This window comes from Microtus pennsylvanicus, chromosome 7 (assembly GCF_037038515.1).
Source record: "Microtus pennsylvanicus isolate mMicPen1 chromosome 7, mMicPen1.hap1, whole genome shotgun sequence".
Taxonomy (NCBI): domain Eukaryota; kingdom Metazoa; phylum Chordata; class Mammalia; order Rodentia; family Cricetidae; genus Microtus; species Microtus pennsylvanicus.
Genome location: NC_134585.1, coordinates 19452609 through 19477549, shown reverse-complemented (window position 1 = coordinate 19477549; position 24941 = coordinate 19452609). Strand labels below are relative to the sequence as shown.

The 24941-nt window shown below is 37.7% G+C and overlaps 1 protein-coding gene across 4 annotated transcripts in view; it reads left to right on the top strand.

Moving 5' to 3' along the window:
* The window catches only part of Ctnna3 (catenin alpha 3), a 1278003-nt gene that overhangs the window by 1164743 nt on the left and 88319 nt on the right, over nt 1-24941 (top strand). For all 4 annotated transcript variants that reach the window (XM_075980084.1, XM_075980083.1, XM_075980082.1 and 1 more), the window contains exon 15: nt 2241-2422. In XM_075980084.1, the coding sequence (XP_075836199.1) occupies nt 2241-2422 (182 nt within the window). The remainder of the gene's footprint in view (nt 1-2240; nt 2423-24941) is intronic.

Here is a 24941-nt window from a genome sequence, read left to right as displayed (position 1 = left end):
TAAGAGAGAAAACAGAGGGGGGAAAAACTACTTTTGGTTGCTAAGAAAGCAAAATTGTATAGCACAATAATTAAAAATCTAGCCTCTGGGCTGAGGAGATGACTCAGCGACGAAGAGCAGGCACGGTTCCTGAGGAAGACCTGAGTTCAGTTTTCAAATGTCAGTCATAACAGCTCCGTGGGGACGTTAACCTCTGTCCCTCACAGCCACTGTCACATATGTGCTTAAACACATCCACACATAAACACCCCCTGCACCCTCTCCACGTACACCCCCCACATACACAAATACATATGCATAATTAAAAATAAAATACATCTTTAAAAAAATTCTAGTTCCAGGAAATTTAACCTTAGTCTTTAAAGGAAATTAAATGAAAAATAAAAATGTGCTGGAAATATGACTATAACATAAATAAGTTTTCTTTTGAATAAGGAATATGTCTTTTGTTGAACGCTTAATACAGGGGAGGCTGATGCTAAGGAATTTTAAGGAAACCACACCAGACAGCCTTATAGTAGAGGTCAAACAAAACATCCTAATCCTGTGAGTCTTAATGGCATTAAGTGGAGATCATAGGTTAGGTTAATAAGAAACTAAAAGTAAATGACAGAGTATACATATTGATATTTTGATTTGTATTTTTTTGTATTTCCTACTTACCATTATTTTAATTTTTTAAAAGACATGGGTTCTTTATGTATCTCTTGCTAGCCAAGAACACACTAGGTAGACCAGGCTGGCCTCAAACTACTAGAGACTTCTGCCTTTGCCTCTTGAGTGCTGGGACTAAAGTTGTGTACCATCACACCCGGCCTAATTTCTTTATTTAATTTAGCTAAGAATTTTTTGTTATTATACATTATTGATCCAATGAGAAATGTTTTTACTATTTGAACGTAATATTCAGGAAATCACAAAATTTCCTGATATTCCTTTCCCATTAATAGGTGCTCATTCCCTAGGATCCAGAAACACATATAAATATCATAATTTCTATGTAAATACTCTAATAAGAAACTTCAACATTCACGTTTTGTCTTTTTCAAAATACCTACTTTTCCACCTACATATACGTATTACTAGAAAATATCTGATATTCTAGTGTGTGTTATTATTTATGTATGTGTATATGCTTATGTCCATGGATGTATCTGTGTGCACGCCTGTGTCTATACATATGTCTCTATGTGTTATATTTGAGTGTGTATTTGTATGTGAATGTATTTGTGTGTATGTGTGTGTTGCCGGGATTGGACTTAGACCTAACTATTTAACAATATAATTGCATGGACAGCTTCATGAGATTTTATGGTCTTTGAAATATCAAACCATTTTTACTTCAGGATTATCTCTCTCTCTCTCTCTCTCTCTCTCTCTCTCTTTCTCTCTCTCTTCTACTTGACAAAATTAACAAATTCCAGGAGCTGAGGTTGAGAATTCGGTGGTGTTTGAGTTTGCATGGTTTCCTACCAAAGCCTCATTTCAGATGCAATGGGAAGATGCAATTTGCATGCTGTTAAGATTGTAACATAGCCACGGAGTGCTATCATGCCAAAGCAGATAATGTTTGCTGCTTGAGCAGCACCTCTGGATCTGGTATGCTAATGAGGGAGGATGCCCTTCATAAATCCTGCCCTTCGCTCTTATTCTTCCATGGGCACAGTGTATATGCTAACATGGATCTGAATGTTTTGAATAGATTATATATTTATATATCATCTATAATTTTAAATAAGCACATGCAATTGTTTATAAATGTACATACATTGCTTAAGGATCTATATGTTTTGTGTATATATGTATATATAGTAGATATAGTGTCATTTCAAGTAGATTTTGTTTAACTAACTTTTGAAGTGTTCTATTAATACAATTAAAAGTAAATTAAGAATTTGCATTTAAACAAGTGTGATACTTCGGATTTGTTTATAATCAATTTAAAATTTTGACATACTAGAAGAATACTAGCAGGCTATTTTATAAAGGAGAATTAAAATATCAGATACCAGTGTCAAGGTTTCTTACCTCAAATGTAACTGTATAGATTGAGAGCAAATATTTAAAATTGTGTAGGTTTTTCCATTTGAATCCAATAGGAAGCTTCAGATTGGGTGACTTAAACTTTAGGTATCTTGATGTTAAATGAAGTATTTGTATAAATGTTCTGTAGCGAATGCTTTTTCCTAATATGCTGCCTTGGCAGAGGAGTGATTTTAAATTGAATTATCACATTTCAGGCTAAGATGACTCAACTGCCCGAGGCAGAAAAGGAGAAAATTGCCGAGCAAGTGGCTGATTTCAAAAAGGTGAAGAGCAAGTTGGATGCTGAGATCGAGATATGGGATGACACAAGCAATGACATCATCGTTCTTGCCAAGAAGATGTGCATGATCATGATGGAGATGACAGACTTCACAAGGTAATTGCGTGGGATACAAGGCGTGATAACTGGTGATGGCTACGTATTTGCCACATTGCTGAAATTTCCGAGTTTCTCCCAGTGGTAAGGGAAATGTAAATATGGAATTAGAAAGTTACAGAGGCAGAATCCCAGAATTGCGGTCAATATAGCACCATTTCTTTTGAAGCCACTACCTCATACTCTCTTACCAAAATATTGTGCAACTATAATGCATAATGATAGCTATGAAGGAATTATGCACTTTATATATAGTCAAGAAGCAATATAAGGGTTTTAAAATGTTTTTGAGACTTTGTGGTAGCACAGTAAGACTGTCCTTATTCTCTGTAGAGTCATTATGGCAGTGGGACACTGTACATATATCCTGAAAATTGAAGGGACTTCAAGGTCCTCTCCCCTTATCCCTGTCTGCTACACTGGACTTAGGTCCGGTGACTGCTGGATGCTCACTTGAATGTGAGAATTTCCCAATAAGTGAAAAACTGACACTTGCCATCAATCTTTTGTAGCTCTATAAAGAGACTCAGAGACTTGTTTTCTCCATTTTCTGGTGCTAAATGCTATTCCTTTACCCTCATTAACTGTACCCAGTTCAGTGTGGTGGGGGTGGTGAATAAAACTGTGTGAGAAATACTCCAGTTTGATGCTTAGATGTTGCAGAGGCCCAACTTTAAAAGGCCACCCCAAAGAAAGAAAAGGGGATCACGGAAGGGGATCAGAAGCCAAGACTGAGCAAAATGAGGAGAAAATGGCAATTGTGGCAGTCCTTGAGGAGGAGATGGCCTAATGCAAGCAGGCGCAGTTTATGGAACCCAAGGGCAAGGACCCCGACTCACTTGCCTGAGACCTTTGTGTAGGATTGCCTTAAGCATGTGTGCTCAATAAGGAAGACCTCTCCGTGGTGCTGACCTATTTGGGGAGCGCTTTGATGATGATGTTGGTCTCTGTTGTTGTCGGAGAATGCTTTTATGAAAATTTCCCTTAGTTACTAACAAGCTGAAATCTACTTACTGGAATATTCCAGTGAGTGACTCTTGTCAACATCATTCTATGTAAACAATGAGAACAGTTCTTTGTCTGGGGTTTGGTTCTTCACAGGCCAAAAATTTGCCTAGCTGCTGAGTTTACATTGAAAGTTGCCCTGTGAGTCCTATGCATGTGGAAAGTAATCCAGATAGTGAGGAGACCCTTACCCTCACTTCAGAATATTTCTCCTGGGAGGAAACTTTCTAGTAAGTGATGGGGTCTTCACTAAAGGCAAAATCTTCAAGAAAATGTCTCTTGCAGTTGCCTAGCTACCTACACCCATCCTTTAGGGGAATGGAGGTCATTAAGGGAAGCAGAATGTTGAAGAACAGGTTGCAAATGTCTTCACATAATTAACCAAAGAGCAGTAAGATGTGCAATGCTTCTCTTATCGGTTGCTGAAGAATACAAAACTGCAACGTAACGAAATTTAGTTAGTCTTCATAAAGCTGCTAAAGTCACAGAGCAGAAACCTACCCTGTGACAGGCATATTACAGGTATGAAACTGTTATATCACAATGCACTACATGCCAAACGACTTTATGATGAAATAATGAATAAGTGCAATTTTAAATCATAATTGATTGGTAACACACACTGCTTTTCAGTGGTAAGACTGAGAACAAATTTCTAAGTGTTATATACAAGAAGTAGGAAATTGAATGACCTAAACATTGTTTCAATTCATAGTTCTAAACAACACTAAAATGAAAATATAGCGTGGTAAACATTGTAACAAGGAGTAGCTACAATGTGTTTTGGTTTTTATTTAAATGATAAAAGAGAGATGCACATAAATCACTACTTTTCAGTGGTTTGGCTACTAAATATTTGAAGATACTTAATGCAAAAGTAAGTGAGATAATTGTCCAGTTGTTCAAAACCTTTTGAAAAGTCAGCATAGAAAGTGTGGCGGGAAAAGAACGCTCAGTAGATGCCTTAATTTGGAGTGTAGTATATGCTCATCATCTGTGAGCCCTGTATCTGACCTTTAGTTAACTTCAGGTAATGAACTTGCAAGGGATAATCTGAAACAAGACTTTAAAAATTAATTCAACCAATATTATTGGTTGATTTTTTTTTACTTAATGTGTAATTAAATTTAGTTTCAGACAGTTTTACATGCACGACCTGCTTACCACTCACATTCCTCACTTCCCTCCTTCCCCTATGTATTTCCCTCCTCCCCATAAGTTAGTCTCTCACATTCGTGTTTGTTCAATATGTTTTGCTAATTGATATTCACCAGGGCATTCTCTGTGAACTTTGAGTGATCTGTTGGGTCTTAAAGATTGAGCAGTGGGTATCCAGATAAAGACAGAGACTTCCTTCTTGCAACAAGGAGCAGTGGAATACTGTGTGTGATAGTAACCTTGTAGTCACTATCCCCAGTGCCATCTATGTAAAAATAGCATGAGCTCATGGGTAAAGAGTATATTAAACAAAAGTCGATTCTTTAAAAGGTCTTTAATGGAATATAAAGTATTCAATGAAAAAGGAAAGTACCCGACCTATTTTGTGAAACAATTTCCTGTTGATGCTTTGTCTTGTTTCGTCCAAAAATTATCTTCTACAGCAGTCTTTGATTCCATTTTTTATTCCATTGAATGAAAAATCCACTTTTCAAAGCTAAAAGAGAGTAAAGATGCCACTCCAAATTTCACTGGAAAGTAAGAAAATTAAAGTTACATTATACATAGCATTTCATTACGAATGTCCCTCAGTTATCAGCTTCTATTTTTCCCATTTAAACTCTTGTCAGTCTTTTTTCTAGTCATAGCCTGTTTTTGATAATATACCCTCTCATTCCTTTTCATGCACAGAATAATTGAGTTTTGGTCTATACTTCAGTGGCTGCAGGCAGAAATTCTAACAGTTTTAATCATGGTGTCTCTCTGCCTTTCTACATTTTTTACCACGTGTGTTTCTCTTTCTCCCTTTATCTCCATTTCTTCTAGTCATTGAACATATATATATATATAATATAGGCATATATACAATATATAGTTTTCTATAGGAACCAGTACTATACCATAATATTAAGCAATAATATATTTTGAAGTTTCATCATGAATGATTTAATCATAATTTAAGCTTTCTAAAATTTACTGATTCCATATAACAAATATGGAATTATTTTTGAGAAACAGTTTCTCATTTAGTTTGGATTGGCCCCTAAGCTAGTAGCAGTTAACCATATTTCAACTATTGCGTACAAACTTTCTCTAAATAAGGAGGGAATTAGCTTCCTGTCATACAAAATAATGCTTTTTGAGACACAGAATTTCACCTTTATAAGATGTACAAAATAATGTATATTTAAAACTTCTGTGTATGATATGGTGTTCTATTGTATGTCAGTGTTCTATTGCTAGGAAGAGATACCATGATCATGGCAACTCTTATAAAAGAAAGCATGTATTTGGGGCCGACTTACAGTTTCAGATGGTTAGTCCATTGTCATCACAGCAGGAGACTTGACACCATGCAGGCATATATGGTGTTGGAGAGGTAGCTGAGAGTTCCACACCTGGATCCGCATTCAAATCTATGAGCCTAATAGGGCCATTCTCATTCAAACCACCACCAATATGTACATTGGATTTCAGTCAATCTGTTGCTGGTCCTTTGCCATTAGCGGGTATCTGCAGAGCAGAGGTGTAGATACTGAAAATACTCCACCGAGAAGGTACTGCTGAAATGACTCTAGATAGAGCACAGAAACAAACAGGGTCCAAACAGGGCAAATGCTGCAGTGCTAAATGCAGCTCCGGGTCATGGTGCTTCTTAGCACTGATGGTTAGAAACATAAAGCCACAGGCTTAAAACTGAGGACGTCAGTGGACTTCGACTTTCGAGGGAACAGGAAATGTGAGATAATTTATCAGTGATGCTCTCCTCTTTGGGAAATACTACTAACCTCAAAGAAATGACGGAAAATTATAACACATACCAAACATTTTATCCTAACTACTTCCCAAAATGTTAGTCATTAGAAAATGAGAAGTTCATGGTACTGAAGGGAGACAACGTCCTTGGCCTTGGCCACCTACCCAGGAATAGGGAAATTCCTGGTCATGAGACGGCAGGAGAATGTAAGAGAGTACTGCAGGTGAGAAGCTGCTCATCACATATCCCATTCCTCCATGAAACAAACACAGAATTGAAAATAGCACTGTTGTACAACAATTCTAAAATAATCAAGATTTAGAATCCCATCTACCTGCCTCTTTCTACTGATAAGAGTAGATGTAGATGTACATTCTATAAACACATATTAAAAATCAAAATGAAGAGACATGAGCCAGAAAGAGATAGTGGGGAGAAGATTTAATAAAAATTAGGGGAAAATGCCCAAAAGCTAAAATGGTATTTAGTGAGAAGTTATCAAGCATTCAAAGAGAAAAAGAGTCAAAGAAACATTTTCTAAGACTCACTGAAAGAAGACAAATAAGACATTTAAGCAAACTGCTATGTGCATTTGGACAATTGGATGAAATGACTGTTAGATAAGGATAATGAAGTAAAAGGTGAGAGGGAAAGAGGTTGAAATGACATAAAAGCGAAGATGATCCACACTAATACAATTAAAGTTTTGAGAAGTAAGAACAGAATAACGCTTAGGGATAAATAAACACTTTGCATATATAAACTGAACCTCAATTTGCATATCAAAAGTCTTACCCATAGCTATCCTTACTAAACCCAGTTTTTATAAAATGTATCACACACATAATAGCATTCTATGAATGTATATGTATGTGAGAGGACACGAGGAAGCAACTTGAATACTAACTCAGGGCCTGAAACCCCTCTTGCCACAAAGGCAGATAACTATATTGTGTCTTTTCTCATCTTTGTAAACACTGCTGTGTGGCAGATAAACTGCTTTTATCTTCGTATATAGCTTACTGAATTGTTCTGCAGATTCTGAGCTGGGCCACTTCGGTTTCTTTTAGTCTATTATACTGCCTGTCCTAAATTCTAATTTATAAGAGATCAATATGAGCATTTGCTTTACTGTTGCTATTTGAGGTTTTTCATGGTATTATTTTTATGAGATCTTTATTTCTTTTATTTATCTTAGTTCTAACTTAACTCCCCATTGTGTAGAATATAACATCTGCCTTGCCCTCTCCTATTCCTCATTAACCCCTATTCTGTATCTTCTTTGAATTAAATTATGCTGACTATTGTTATATTATTGTGTAGTGTTTACATTCTCCTAATTAGTATATCTGAAGCATTCTTACTTAGTCTGTAGGTCGATTCTGAAAGGCTTTGTATAATATTGATATAATTAACCTAGGCAGGAAACACACATGAGAACATACACTTACAGCAGAAAACGGAAATAGATTTTCATCTAGTCTAATGTATCTATGCAATTATATGGAAAATACAATTCAATGGAAAGAAGCCTTAAATGATCCGCAGCAAAATATAAGGCAGTCATTTGGCAATAAGAAGACTCATTTCCACTCACCAAGGATCAGAGTGGATGTTCAGACTGGTTACACCCATTTATGTGGCATATAACTCTGGAGAAAACAGGAAAACATCCCAAGACACAGAAGTCTGTGCTTTTTGGTTATTTATTTTGTGAGAAAGTTTCATGAATTCAAGCTAACCCTGAACTCACTACGTACCCAAGACAGTCCTTGAACTCTTGTGTGGACGAAGGTGACCCTGAACTCTTGCTCCTCCTGCTTCCACAACCAGACAAGCTGGGTCAGAGGCATGTGTATTGTGCCTGTTGGCAAACATATGTGAAGCTATTGACAGAGAACCAGGATTCCATAATGAAAGAACGTTTCAGTGATTGTAAAGAAAGTACAGCATGCAAAGAAGGATGCAGGGCCAGTGTTAAGAAAACTTCATGGAGGAATCAGGGAAGAGCTTCACTTAAAGCCCCCAATTAAGCCCGTGATTGCTAGTGTGAGTGATTGTCAGTTTATTGCTGTCTTTTGCCTGAATGGTTTCATTAAGTGTCAAGATGGAGAAGATGACTTCCTAAAAGACATGTACCAAAGAGTGACAGATGCTTTCAAAACCCCCAAATCAGTTACTTACAGAAGAAAAGTGGCCAGCATGGATTCTTAAGATATCTGAATGCTTTAATGAATATATTTTAAGTGTCAAGAAAAGAATGTGAAGAGATCTGAGACTATGCTAAGAGAATGAAGAGCTAAAGTCATCAATGAGACTGAAAGACAACATAAACAATGAAAAGAGAAATCCCGAGTAATGAGCATGATGATGATGATGATGATAATGATGGTGATGGTGATGATGATGACGACAAGAGGTATGAGCATGAATCTACATAAATATCTAGGGCTAGTTCTCTAGTATTCACTTTAGTGAGTGACCTGAGCACCAGAGAGAGAGATTTCAGGATCATATAGTGTGCAGGCAAATTGAGTCAACCATTGTCATTATTTTGTAAGATCCTTGTCTACTGCTTTTTCAGTTGCCTCAGTTTTGAATTATCTAGTTCACTTTTCCCACAGATCTATCCTATACTAAGAATTAGTTGTATAAAATATTTCTTTGACATCTACTCAGATTTTTAATGAAGATACATAATAGATTTATATACATTCAATGTATATTAACATATATTAGCTAATATAAAATTATTATAAAGCAAGAAATTATAAAAGCAAAACAGCCAATAACGTAACAGGAGCTTAAAAAAACACAAAAATTCTATCTCTATCTCCATCCATCACCAGATGAAGGTTCTATGATGATATGCAAGATATTCATCAGTATTGCTATAGGCTAGGGTCATTTCAGGTTCCCTATCCTCAGCTGCCCAAGGAACTAACTGGGGACCTTGGCTTGGGCTCCCCCTCCCCAAGCCGAGGGAGATAGAGACAGAGACCCACACTGGAGCACTGGACTGTGCTCCCAAGGTCCCAATGAGGAGCAGAAGGAGGGAGAACATGAGCCAAGAAGTCGGGACCACGAGGGGTGCACCCACCCACTGAGACAGTGGAGCTGATCTACTGGGAGCTCACCAAGGCCAGCTGGACTGTGACTGAAAAGGCATGGGATAAAACTGGACTCTCTGAGCATGGTGAACAAGGAGGGCTGATGAGACGCCAAGGACAATGGCATGGGGTTTTGATCCTACGCAATGTGCTGGCTTTGTGGGAGCCTGGCCAGTTTGGATGCTCACCTTCCTAGATATGGACGGAGGGGGGAGGACCTAGGACTTACCACAGGGCAGGGAACCCTGACTGCTCTTTGGACTGGAGAGGGAGGGGGAGAGGAGTGAGAGGAGGGGAAGAAGGGTGGGAGGAGGGGGAGGGAAATGGGAGGCTGGGAGGAGGTGGAAACTTGTCTTTCTTTTTCTTCCTTTTCTCAATAAAATAAATAAATAAATAAAATTCTACAAAAAATTGAGATTGAACATAAGTTTAACGTCTTGAGTCTTTTATTTCACTTGCTTGTTAAATTACCTTTTCATTTTAAAATTCAAGGTTGTAATTTCAACTCTTCCATGTTATTAAGAAGAAACAGAGTCAAGGTATTAGTTACTTTTCATCACACTGACCATATACATGACACTGACTTCTTAAGGGAGTTGATCTGATCCTGCCAGCGGTTTCAAGGGAACCCGATGGTGGAAATGCACCATTATAGTCTGGGTGGCAGAAGCTTGCCAATTCTGCTGTTGCTCACTGCTCTCCAGATAAAAAACAGACAACTTGAGCAAGAACCAGAAGTTAATTATCACCTTCAAAGCTCACACAGAGAGACCTGCTAACTAGGCCACACTCCCAAACACTCTGTACCTTTCTATACCCATTGAGGACCAAGTTAACTCTTACTTTTTATATGGTCCAGCTTGAAGGAGAACAGAAGGAGTCTGCTTCAGCCTGGGGTCTTAGTCAAGTAAAGATGTACACCTTGCATTTCTGGTCTATTAAACTACTAGATTCCAAATTGCATTATTGGAAATTCTAGCCAGGAAAAAAAAACTTAATTAAAATGGAAGAAGCAAGGCTGATTAAATAAGTTAGAATGAAAAACTTTTGTTATTTGTGGATTGTCCCTGGGAACACAACAGTGCAGACAAAGGCACTATTTTAAGTGGCAGACTCTACTAAATAGGGAGGGAGCTTGGCAAAGCTGGAAGGAAGTGTTGCAATGCCTTCTGATTCCTGCATTTAGAATCAAGTTTTAAACAACTGCATTATGATACATTGTTTTTTAATTTCCAAGGATTCTCCATAATAATAAGATCATCAATTACCAACAATACATCACCACCATCACCAATCGATTAATTAGAGAAGGTAGAAGCTAAAACAGAAATTGAAAAATGGAAAAGAGATTTTGAGAGGAAACTTTAAATCACAATCTCACTAGAAGTTATGTCCACACACCAGAATTTATAATACAGATATAAAGTATGTAATCTTTTTGAAATATTGAACCCATATAATATGTAAAAAGGCCAAAAAAAGGTCTTTCCTGTAACACAGAAGCACACAACAATCAGTTTTTCTAGAAACAATGGAAGATGAGAGGGACGATCTCTCTTTTTCTCTCCGAAAAAAAAAAATTAAAAGTCATCAGTAAGCCAGATGACTTTAAGAAGCAATGTGTGATGGCTTCCATTTGCTGGATAACACTGATATATCGAACACAGGGAGAAGGCCATTTGTGTCAAAATGGCACGATGACTCTTTTAGCCCTTCTTTAAATTTTATTTTGAGATTGTATTTTATCACAGTTCTTCAATCCTTTCCTCCCTCCAAATCATTCCACATACACCTTCCTGCTCTCCTTCAAATTCACGACTTCCTTTTAAGCCATGTGTTATTGCATACATATATGTATTTCTACACACACACAGACACACACACACACACATTCCCTAATATAATCCGGTGAGCTTTCAGCATGCAGTTTGTTATGTTTATTGTTTACTGGGGTCCCTTTGGTTCATCTAATGTTCACGTTGATGTAACTTTACGAGTGAGCATAGCTTCTGATACTATTAGGATCGCACAGCACACCCCCTGACCTTCCAACTCTTGCACCCCTTCCACCCCCTCTTCTGTAATGTTCCCCGAGCTGTAGTTGTGCAAATGTCTGCATCTGCATCTGTTGAGGCTAGGGTCCACAGCTGTGTAAATTGATGGGGTGTGGTATGTAATGGTGGCTCTAATAAAGAAAGACCTGAAAATGTAAAGACAGGCAATAAGTTACATATCTACATAGGTTTGTTTTCACTATTTTAACCATTTTAGTTACATTTGAGACTAACTGTATGTATGAGGAAGAGAATAAACAGATTTTATACTTACTCTAAGGAGAGGATAGTGGTGTCTTAGTGTCACCTATAATTCTGGGCTAGTAGGAGTTTATATAATAACGGACCTGCTAGAAGGAATACATGAAGATTATTGATAGGTTTTTATGACTAGGACTCATAGGAAATTGTTTTGGGAAGTAGAAGAAAGAGCAAAGTCAGAGCATGTCATACGAGAAGGGCAACTTTAGACTCTAGATTCACACCCTTGGAATGAACAGCCTTGACAAAAAACAATGTCTTACCGAAATACTTTTAATCTAGTTTGAAGGCATCCTGGTATATCAGTACCTCTGAGGATGTTGTGAACAAAAGCTCGGGTGTTATAAGAGAATTCACAAGTACACTGAGTGAGAACACATTGGAAAATAGACCCATTTCTAGTTCTGCTGAAGCTAAACATGGAAGGATTCTCACAGTCTATAGGTGTCATTGCCAAAGGCATCTGCAAACAGGCTTATTGTGTGTCCACACAGCAACAAAGGGAGAACTGAAAAATGAATTTTAGACTCTGAAAATCTCTCCAACTTCACCGAAATCCAGAGACATTGGAACTTTGCTTCACAAAGTCTGTAAGAAGCCTGCCATTGTTTAGAAATAAAAGCAATATTTTTTTTATTTTCCTCCTTTCTTATGTCCTCTTTTTAAAAGATTTCTTTTCTTGGATGCAATGTTTTCTCTGCAGTTTAATTTAGTGTGTGTGTGTGTGTGTGTGTGTGCAATTGCGCATTGTGCACACGCATGTTCATACATACGTGCAGACACATATACACTCATACTTTTATCCACAACAATTTTTCATCACAATTGTTTTCACTGTATGATTACATAACTATAAAGGTAGACATGAGAGGGTGGAGGCCATAGTGAGTAATGTGATATTTAACAGCAAATAGTCTGTCATTTGACATATATTATGTCCTGCACAAATATTAATTGACTACATATACTAGATAAAAATAGTTAATATATATATGCTACTTTTTATTTTTCTGAAATGCTGTTTTCAATAGTGTGTAATAGCTAACCAATGAATGTACAGATCTCCCTACAATAAAAATGACTGTTTTGTCAGACAGGGAAGCACACACAGAGACAGCTGACCCAAGCTCGAGGGATCTCACAGTCATTAGACGAATAGCTAGGGAGCCTGTATAGGACCAACTTAGGTCCTCTGCTTGTGGGTGACAGTGGGTAACTTGGTCTGTTTGTGGGGCCCCTGGCACATGAGCTGGCTTTTTGGAATCTATTCTCTCTAATGGGATGCCTTGTTCAGCCTTAATGAGGGGGAGGAGTTTAGTCCTGCTTTGTGGACTTCCTTGGGAGGCCTACCCCTTTCTGAATGAAGAAGGAGGAAGAATAGATGGGGAGGGGTTGATAAAAGGAACATGGAGAGGAGAAATAGAATCAGAGGAGGGAAGGAAAACTATGGTTAGTATGTAAAAAAATTAAAAATTAATAAAGAGGAAAATGTGGAGAGCCAAGAAAAAGAAAAACAGATGTTTTCTTGATACAATTTATTTATTTATTTTGCATTCTGATCTCAGTTTCCCCTCCTTCCTCTCCTCAAATACCCTACCACCACCTTACCTCTGCCCCCTCTTAATCCATTTCTCCTCTGTTTCTCTTCAGAAAAGGGCAGGCCTCCCATAGATATCAACAAAGCATGGCATATCAACTTGTGGTAAAACTAAGCACCTCTCCTTGTATTAAGACTGGGCAAGGCAGTGTAGTATGAGGAATAGGTCCCCAAGAGCCAGCCAAAGCATTAGGGAAACTCTTGCCCCATTGTTAGGAGTTCCACAAGCAAACCAACTATACATTAATGACTGCATCCTGCAATTCATTGTTGAAAAGCTACATGACAGGAATGAAAACAAATTTTAAATTACATCTGAAAATTAAGAAAAAATAAGAATACAGAAATGATAGATCAGTGGATAAAAACAGTTTCTGTCAAACCTCTTCCCACTCTGGAATGGAAGGTAAAACAGTGCTCAGGCCATAGAAGTGAGGACGTGAGGTTGGATATTTAGCTGATGGAAGATCAGGATGAGGAGAACATTGATTGTAACCTGGGTCGCAAAGAACCTTTTTAAAGACTGTCCCTAGGGACCTACTTTTACCAGACAGGTCACAGAGTTCCAATAGCCTCCCTAGACACCAGTCACAGCCAGGGAATAAGGACTCAAAATAGGAAGTTCTGTGGACGATATTAGATTCAAACCATAACATTCGTAGTTTACACGAGATGTGAAGAAAGAGTGAATTTTGATATTTATGTTACTTTGACCTCCTGAAACAGGAAGCCCATTAGGAATTATTAGCATTGGAGAAATGTACTTATTATGATGTTTAAATATTAAAATATTTAATTGTTTTAGGATCTATATCAATAAAACAGACACTGCTTGTGGTATGATGATTTTTAAATTTAATAATCTAGCTGTTAATAAATATCAACTTCCTAATGATTGACTCTGTTTCCTGGATGAATATGGATAATCACAAGGTTATTCAAAGGCCTCTGAAGTATTGCCCCTTAAAAGATGTCAAATAGTTTTTAGTGTGTGCCATATACCCTACGGATAATTTGTATGATAATGTCATAACTTTCCCTCAGTTTTGTTTAGTTATCCAAGACGAATGTCCTGTGCTATGTTTTCCAAAATGGTTGGAGGCACCTTCTTTTGTTCTGTTAACTATTAAAGCCAGATATTACTATGGTAAATTTATACCCATAATACCCTGAGACTCTTGAGCAATAAGTGTCTGAGTCTCACTATCTGCAAATGATTCAGAAGCAAAGTGTTTGTAGATCAGTACAATGATTCAGATAGAAGGAAAATCGGTTTGCATACTGTAAGACCCCAAACAGGGAACTGAATGCTCCTTCATTAGATATTTCTGATAAATTTCAGAATAATTAGATAGTAAAGGTTACTCCTTTAAATACGTATCAAATCTGTTTTTCTCTTCTTTGGGTCCTTCTAGATAAAGAATACAATTTTAAAATAAGCCTGCACTAAAAAAGAAAACCTCCAAAGATTTGTGTTGTTGACATATTTTTAGATGCACCCCAAATAATACCTTGATATTCCTTAATGTCGGCCTCCTACAAAAATATCTGATTAGAAGGGCAGATTGAAGCTTCCCAGGGGTGCCAATTTGCCAGCTGGTCACCATGTGTTTGAGGGGTGTTTCACGATGAGTGTTGGCTGACCTCAGCTAAAGAGCCCAGAGAGTAACTGGATACCGGAGGCAATTGCAACTCATGAGTGAAAACACAATCTCTCAGATTTGTAGTGGAATACCAAGAAATGTCAAGGTGAGTCACATCACATGAATGTCACCTCCCCTGACAGTGTCCAGGACATCTGCGCATACTGCCTGCTTTCCCGTTTCCTCCTGTATAATGAAGCAACTCTACAAATGCCAGGGAACTACTAGTCTTAGAGTGTGCAAATGGGCACTTTCAATTCTGGATTATTTTCTAGAGCCAACGGCAGACACTACATAGCAATCAGTCTTGATCGGTGCAAAACTCACGATTTCTAAAAGAGGCACACACATCTCACAGTGCTCTTGATGACTGTATCAGTGAATGCTAACTTCAGGTGCAATATTTGTCAATTACTTTCAAATTAAATATTACCTTCCCATTATTGGTTTTTATTCAAGTTTCTTTTTCTAACAATAACATTTTAAAACATTAAAAAAAATATTTAGAAGAACGATGTTCAACCGGAATCCCATTTGATCAGCTGTCTCTTTTCTGTATCTCCCCACCCCCCGTAGATTATTTTCCTAGTTCCGTTATTGTGTCTCTCTTCAGTTATCCTGGAGTCAATTTTATCTTCTGGGTATATGAGTTTCTACCTCTCATTTTCTGTTTTCCATGGAGATTACTTGTCGACACAGCTCCTGCTGTCTCCCGCTCTTTCTGTCATCTCTGTCCTTGCAGGGTTTGGCTGTTCTTGCCGGTTTCGTTCGTTTTGTTCTGCACGTTGGCTCCCCAATCTGGTCCTCTAACATCCCCACTCACTTTTTTCACGTCATTGCGGTTCCAGTTTCTGCTTTTCATATTTGCCTTTTCCTCAGGAGCCTCTTTATCAGCATATCACAGGGGCTTTTGCCATTTTTGCCTCCTTTGGAAATAAAAGAGGGCTGACTTCTGTCATCTCTAGCCATCTATTTTTAGATCTGTATTAAGTTTCCTCATGATCCTATTTATCAGCACCTCCATTGCTCATACTTGGTAAATAAGTACTAGGTTATCTATGCACATGGGACATGTAAAGTTACTCTGACATGAATTTTGCCTTCACACAACTCTCCAATAGAGAGAGTGAGGCATAAATCGATCAGTATGTATTGTTACAGTGAGCACACAGAAAATAATGAGTCAGGATTTTCTAAGAGACCTAGAGAATGGCCACCTATGAAATAATATGTTATCGAGAGAGAAAAAATACTTTTCCAGTGAAATTTTATACCTGTTCTTATGACAGGGAAGAAAAAGATGAGTAATTATGTGAGATTTTTTCCCTTCTGTATTAACCATTTTACTGTGTGTGTCTTCTTAATCAGGTTGTATGACATAAGTATATACAGAACTGACTAAAATTGGAAAAACCTATGTCCCTCCTTAGCAGAGCATTTGAGTCTCATAAAATGTGGAAGATAAATGTATCCTCTATGGTATGTTGTCAAGTAACTTTAGAGGCAGCCGTCATATGAGGTTGAGGGGGTCCCCAAATACAAGAAGTGCCATGGGAAAGAAATAAAATATTCAGATACCCTGAATATCATGTTGTAAAGAGACAGAGAAATGAGCTAGCATTTCTTGATTTAAAATAGAAGCCTGGAAGTTTGGAAAAGGAATTTGATGCTATGGAAGGACTTTGTCATTGAAGGTGTTACTTACCATCCTGGTAGCGTGGTCATCTCAGTAACCTTAAACATTAATTGGATCCGGAAATGATTGTAATCCCACATGAATTTGTTGACTTATATTCTTTCATTTCTTTAGAGGATGTATTTTAAAGGCTGTAAGAGTGAATTTAGGTCTCAGCTGGAGAGTATTTTTGGTAGAAATGGATCAGGATGACAATCCAAAAGAGAGAGATAATGCAGATAAAAATATCTATGTAGATGAATAAATGGGAAGACACAATGGCTGATGGAATGTGGTGATGAAAGAGGGATTGATTCCAAAGCCCACACTCAGTGGCTGATGCCAGGGCACAGCCACACCAAGAACAAAGAACATGGCAAAGGAAACCAGGCTTCATTCCTTTCCCTTGAAATACTTTGAGTTTAACACTTTAGATTTTTTTGAAAGTGCACTAAAAGTCTAAGCTCTCATCCATCCATTACTTGATTTATTCTTTATGAGTATCTTCTGAAATTGACTTAACAGGTAGCTTTATGCACAAATTTTAGGAAAGAGCTCAGAAAAAAAATACTTTCCTATGAGGAGTATCCTATTGATTGTGAGTTATTGAAATGTTCAGTTTTTCTTTTTAAATTAGATAGTCTAGTCCTAATATGATAATCAAATGTCAATAAGAATGGGGCACTATCAGGAATAAAGGGAGTGTTCATTTAATAAAAATATATTTTATATGCACATACTTTTATATATTATTTTATAATTTGGTTTTTAGGCATTTGGCCATATTTAGATCATAGGTTTAATTTTAATGATCACCTCACATGTGTCGCAAATTTGTCTTGTGCATTTGCATTGCACCTAAAGGCACACTCTCTCATAGACTGGTAGATACCCAGAGACATACAGAAGCCCTCTGACTCTCCATGTCCTTGCTTCTACTCATACTAGTCCTATTCCTTTTTAAGAACATTAGTCAATTCCTGAATTATGCATCTTCTAATAAACTGATGAGTTTTATTCAGAAAAAAAAACAACTTTGCATTAAAATTAGGTACAAACAAAAGAATCCTAAGTTGTCCTAGCCCAGGTATACACAAGAAAAATAACTTTTCCAGCAGCAGTTAACAAGAAAGTGGAGGATGATAACGACCTTCTTATACTTTTCACTTTCCTTTGAAGTCTGAGATGAGCATAATTAGGAGACAGGGCGCACCATAATCAATTAAATTATTTTGGTATAGTTGAACCTGTTTGTCTTAGTTGCTTTTCATGTTGCTGTAATAAGATGCCCTGACAATAACCACCTAAGGGTGAAAGGCTAATTTAGGAGTTTGTCAGAGAGATTCAGCCCGTCATGGTGGAGAAGACACAAGCAGAAAGTGTAAGAATGGTAGCTGAAGCATGAACCTGACTAATGATATTGTTCTGCACTTAGATAACAGTGGACATTGCTAAAATGAGTCAATAAAATACACAAGACCCACCCCAGTGGCACATTTCCACTGGTTCTACAACCTTGCCAACAGTGCTTCCTTCTGGGAAACAGGAATTCAAACTCTTGAGTCTATGGCAGACATTTCACATTCAAATTTGTTACAGGGTATTTGACTAGACTGTGAACATAGAGATTGTGTTGTTTACTAGAAAGCCCTCTTTCTAATTGTAGTATGGATCAACACTAGCACACACCTTTAATTCAAGAGCTTTCTGCTTGAATATTGTAAACAGAATTAAATAAAGTCAACCTTATGTCAAGAGGCAGTTGACAGGAAGTGAACATAGGGTTATTTGGTAAAACACCATATAGAGTAAGAGGGAATCAAAAGGAAAGACAGAGAGATAACAGGAGGTAGAAGGGAGAGACACTCAGCTTGAGAAGGTTTGTTTCAGATAGAAAGGAGAAGGCAGGAGGCTTCTGGAATGTTAACTGAGGAGAAAAAACAGTTGGATGTTTTCTCTGCTTCTCTGAGCTAGTGGGCTCTCACCCCAGCATCTGGCTCCTAAGCCAAAATCGAATGACTGAGGTTTTGTTAAAAACAACACAAAACAGCACACTACTTTACTATCATAGTGTATTTCATCTTTCCCTTGATTTCTAAATGGTAAATGGTGAGGGTACTTTAATAAATTTATTCATAGCATTCACCCCCATTAGCACCAAAGCTATATTTTGCCTTCAAGCTTAGATTTAAGAAGACGATTAATGATGAGAATTATGTATTTATGTGTTTAGGAGGCAAATGAAAGAGAGAATGAATTGAATTATGATTCAAATGAGAACTTGGCAGTGACCTTCTCTCATGGACTAATTGAGACTTGTCAAATTACACTTGGCTGCTTAAAATTTTGGAATATAACTGAAAGAGTTAGATCAGAGTTAATCTGTGTTTTGTTTACAGAAGGCAATGTTTATTCTATTCAGGGAATATTTCTCAATCTTCTGACCCAGAAATAAAATATTCTAGAAAAATATCCAGAAGCAATCATCTATGAAGATCAGACTTTTTCTTATGTTATTCACATCTGAATCATTTAAATGTTTAGAATTCAACTTATCCTATGTATATCTATAGAAAGTCCCTGAAATAGAAACAAATGACCAAATCTTTCTCTAAATTTTCAAATGAATACACATGTACTTTCACAAATATATGTGTACACATACACACAAACATAAACACACATACACACAGTTGTAAAAACAAAAACAGAATTTAGTTTTAACATATTCTTCTCAAATATAATCATAAATATATGCATAGGTTTTTAAACATTACTTATTTTTCTGCCCTGTCAATTGACTTCACTATTCTGAATGTCATGTATAAATGCTTTTAACATTCCTAATCATTTATTTCATGAAATCTTCGAAACACCCCAGCTCATTATTCATGACTAATATCATTTATTATTTACTAAAAATAATTAATGATAATCATAATAATGTTTAGTGCTGCATATGGTATAAATTAATCATGTGTAAATGTGTTAATATTAAAAAATGCCCATATGTTTTTAAGCCTATGAAACAATTTTGGATATTTTCACCTGGAAGACTGGGTTCTGTTGGAAGTAAAGAATGAAGGACATAGTTATTATTTCATTACATTGATATATGTATTTGTGTATGGAGGCGGCAATGCTGTAGTGTGAGTGTGGAGGTCAGAGGACAACCTGTAGGACTCTGTTTTCTTCTTCAGCCAGTTGAGTTCTGGTGATCAAACTCAAGTCTTCAGGCTTGGGAGCAAGTAGTTTTACCTGCTGAGCTCCCTCACCACTATGAAATGCTTATTATTTTACTCCGTAGTATATATTGTTTAAAATAAAACAGAGTCTAACATAAGCCAGATTGGTCCTCCAATCACTGTATAGCTCAGGGTGACCTGCAACTTTCCCCTCCTCTCAAATTATGGGATTCCACACATGTACCAGCCTACCCCGTGTTTACATGGAGCTGGGGATTGAAAACAGGGCTTCATGTATGTTAGGAAAACACTCAATGAACTGAGCTACACTTCCAGCCCAGCAGGGTTTCTTTATTCCATTTAAATTTCGTTTTTATTAAACTTTAGGTTATAGATTTAAGTGTAGGTAGTAGATACAGGGGTGTAAAGATATTTATGCATATATTACATGATATTTTTGGTATTCTTTATTTTTACTTGTATATTTCTCTCTATATAGAAAAATGTTGATGTCAGTTTTTATGAGTCGTCTACTAACATAGCCAGTTGTCTGTCTTGCTCATCTTTTTCCTTTATCTATATCTCATTCTTAACTCCTCCATATAATTGTTCATGAAGTTCTTATTACAGACCAGTCCTCTGGGAGATCATGGGGATAAGTAACCGCCAATATTTGGTTGTTGTTTTCAATGGTTGTGAGTAAAACGGAATCAGCCAGGGAGAAGAGTGTAACATAGAGATCCCGAATGCCTAAAATGATAAGAGTAGCACTGAGTTTTTACTGAGATTTAACATATCTGTTACAAAAGAAAAGGGAGTCATCTTACTTTTCTCTCTCTTTCTCTTGTGAGGAATGTAATGTGTTGCCTCCCAGTGTTATATCGACTTTTAAAAATTATTCACTTGGACTATAGTAGTATATAATTTGCTTTATTAATAAGTTCGTGGCTTATTCTGAATTCACCATGCTTATCAGAATACCTGCCACTCAAATGAGGATTAGCGTGAGAAGAATAATTTTTTTGGCTCCTTATCTGTGAATGTACCATTAAATATTCTTTTTAATTGATGAATTCCAGAAACTACAACCGATTTGTTTTCCTAAGGGAAAATTGAAGTGTGCCTACAGAAGTCCATTCAAAGAGTGCAACATATTATCATGGCGCTTCTCTTTCCTGCTGGCCCTTTCATCCCCACCCTCCTGCTTCTCTGGTATACATCCCTCTCAGAAATGAACTCAGTTCTGGTTCAGCCGACTCATTGTCTTTCCTCCTCTTTGTGAAATGTATCATTTGGATCGCAAAGATATGAAGGACAGAAAGGGAAAAAAAACAGTCGAAAAAGATTAATAACAAAGACTCACGCCTAAGAATGCATGCCCAGCACCACACACCACTCAAAAGGTCTGTCTTCATCAGTTTGCTATTGCTGTGAGGAGGCACCAGGTCCATGGCAACTTTGATAAAAGAGAGAATCTAATTTGTTGCTTGCTTACAATTTCAGAGGCTTAGTCCATTATCCTCATGGCAGGGAACATGACAGTACGCAGGCAGACATGGTGCGGAAGAAACAGTTCTATGTCTGTATCTGTAGGTAACAGAAAGAGAGATACACTGCATCTGGCTTGGACTTCTGAAACCTCAAAGCCCACTTCAAGTCACACAGTTCTTCCAACAAGGCCATACTTATACCAACATGGCCACACTCCTAATCTCTGACAAATAGAGCCAGTACCTGGTGTCAAATTATTCAAACATATGAACCTTGGGGGGGGGGGGCGTTCTTAGTCAAACCACAAGGCCTGAGATCTGTAGCTAAAAGAATGGTTTATTTTTGCTTTACATATTATCAATCATATATTCTTTATTAAATCACAGAGCTTTTCTTAGTTGGTACAATTTCAGATGCACTGAACAACTTATTCTGTGAACATTTCTTATGGATCATAATACTTTTTCCTATGGACTCTGGAGTGAATTCAGAATTTCAAGACAATGATCCTGGCAATACTTTATACATTAAGAAATATTTATTTATTTATTTGCACATGTGTGCACACACGTGTGTGTGTGTGTGTGTGTGTGTGTGTGTGTGTGTGTGTGTGTGTGTGTGTGAGTTTGTGAGTGTGCCTGTGTGGCAGGTCAGAGGACAGCCTTCTGAAATGGATTATCTACTTCCACATGAGAGGTGGGATCCAAGAACAGAAATCAAGTTATCAGGCTTGGTGGCAAATGTCTTTACCAGCTGAGCCATCTCATTGCCTTTGAGAGAATGATTTTAGGCAGTAAAACTGTCTTCAAAATGCAATTAAATGTTCAGGGTAAACAAGGGGTTTTGGTGGGATGCAGTATTTCTGAGCCAGCATTGAGGGTTTTGGGGACAGTTGGATACTCTAATTTTTGTTTCATGAGCTTTTTTTGGCTAAAACTGATCCATTCTCATTCAAGTGAGTAATATCTAGGCCACAGGAAATAAAAAGTAAGTGGCTATTAAAAAGAGTTCTCTGGAATACTCACAGCACACAAATAAGAGCTTTATAAATGATATAAAACTATCAAGTGGTGAGAATAATTTTCAGTTGAGAATATGCAAATGAAAGCCAAGGCAGAGAGGATGGCATTGCAGGTCACCTCAATAAACACTTTATTCTCTCTTAACTGAGCACTGAGTTGCTGCTTCCTCTACTAAAGTAAGTGACAAATATGAAGAATTGAAATAGAAGCTGAAGCTAGGAAGGTCCCAGGGCCGGAGATATGTAGCAGTGGGTTGCTCCTTATACTTTCCATTCTGAGCCAGGATTCCCGTAGAATGAATCTGAGATTGATGGTAACTGATCCTGGAGAAGATATGCTGAGAACCATGGAGTACTTGTCAGTCTTTGTGCACAGCGTTTACATGTTTGCACGCAACACTTTGATGAATAGTTTAGCACTTTCTTTTTTTTTATCTTTTTTTATTGAGAAAATGAGGAAAAAAAAGTTTCCACCTCCTCCCAGCCTCCCATTTCCCTCCCCCTCCTCCCACCCTTTTCCCCCTCCTCCCACCCTTCTCCCCCTCCCCCCACTCCTTTCCTCCTCCCTCTCCAGTCCAAAGAGCAGTCAGGGTTCCCTGCCCTGTGGTAAGTCCTAGGTCCTCCCCCCTCCGTCCATATCTAGGAAGGTGAACATCCAAACTGGCTAGGCTCCCACAAAGCCAGCACATTACGTAGGATCAAAGCCCAGTGCCATTGTCCTTGGCGTCTCACCAGCTCTCATTGTTCGCCATGTTCAGAGAGTCCAGTTTTATCCCATGCTTTTTCAGTCACAGTCCAGCTGGCCTTGGTGAGCTCCCAATAGATCAGCTCCACTGTCTCAGTGGGTGGGTGCACCCCTCGTGGTCCTGACTTCTTTGCTCATGTTCTCCCTCCTTCTGCTCCTCATTGGGACCTTGGGAGCTCAGTCCAGTTTAGCACTTTCTAGATTTGGAAATGGCATTTCCCAGTCCCCTTATACACAAATATGATGGATAGAGGGCTCCCAAGTCACGCTCACATCATTTCAGTTGATTATCTTGAACAGTTTTACAGATGATAAAAATAGATGATTATTTGCTAATTATTATATTTCATATCTAAATGCTTAGCTTATTTAAGTAAACTCAGTGAAGTGTGCACTTTCATGAAGTGTTCACTCTATGAAGGATGACATGGAGGTAAGAAGAAAATAGGTCCATCACCCCAAGGTTCACTAGACAGTACAAGGCAGAAGCAGGAATTGAATCTAGGCGGTTGTGAGCTAGAGCCAGAGTTCTTCCTCTCAAGTCTGGGTATTAAGTGGCTCTACACAGCATCACACAACTTGATTGACTTGTCAATCAAGGCCTTGCCCTGGGAGATGTTCAGTCCAGTAAAGTAGGCCGAAATGTTATCGCAATGGTCAGGTAGACATTATTTCACACACATACAAGCATGCACACCTATGAACACAGGCACCGGAAAGAAATAAATTGTTTTCAGCCCTGAGGATTAGACGGAGGCACTCCTACATGCTAGACAAACAGCATCATTGAGCTACACTGCAGCCACTCATGGTTTAAAATCCCCACCAAAAAAAAAAAAAAACACAAACAAACAGTTATTGCCTCCAGAAATGAATTATCATGAGAGGGAGGGACGAACACTTGAACCCTGTCTAGATTAGAACCAGAAATGCGAGGTGAACATGTCAAGTCCAAGCAGGGAAATGCACAAAATTGACTGAGGTGTTATGGAAAACAGCAGCCATGCTGAATATCGACTCACTCTTCCAAGTGGGTGACGTCAGGTGCAGATCTGGACTGCGCTAAGCTTGGGTTGTCTCTACATTTGCGCTAAATAACCACCTCAGAGCACAGAACAGTCATAACACGACTCCTTGGAAACAGCAGCTAGATATGTGTCGTTGCTGCTAATATCTGCATGTTCACACTTTAGAGAGTTCATTTCATACATTAGCTTTTGCTTGTCAAATTCCTGAAAGTTGGCTTCAGGTTAGATCAAAACAAGTACCTAGAAATTAGGAAAGAAATATTTTTTTTGGTTCCCTTTTAAATGTTGCCTGGTGCCTGAAAATTGTTAAGCGTATATAGTGTACGTTTATTGCATTGATATATGAATGGGAAAATTGTAAAAATGAATTGTAAGTATTTTCTCCAGATCTCTAGTTTCATAGATAACGTGGCTTTATGTTTTTTCCACCTGTGAATTGGAGGGAAAATATCTGCATTTTGATTTCAATATATCATACTTAGTCTTCTCAAGATTAAGAGTTTGAATTTGTCTGTGTCTATATCTATACATGTTTCTCGAGCTTTTTCTCTGGTTCTATTTTTTTTCCTGTTCACGATTTTGTTTTATTTTATCTAATTTTATTTTATTATTTACGTTATTATTATCCGATGCCTGTTTATATTCTAATGTTAGAGAGAAAGAAAAAGTGTGGGTTTCGGTTGTGGGAAAATGGGGAAGATCTTTGAGGAGTTAGGACATGGGAAGCTGATATCAGATTACATTGTATGAAAAAAAATCTAGTTTCAATGTAAAAAATGACTAGCAAGGA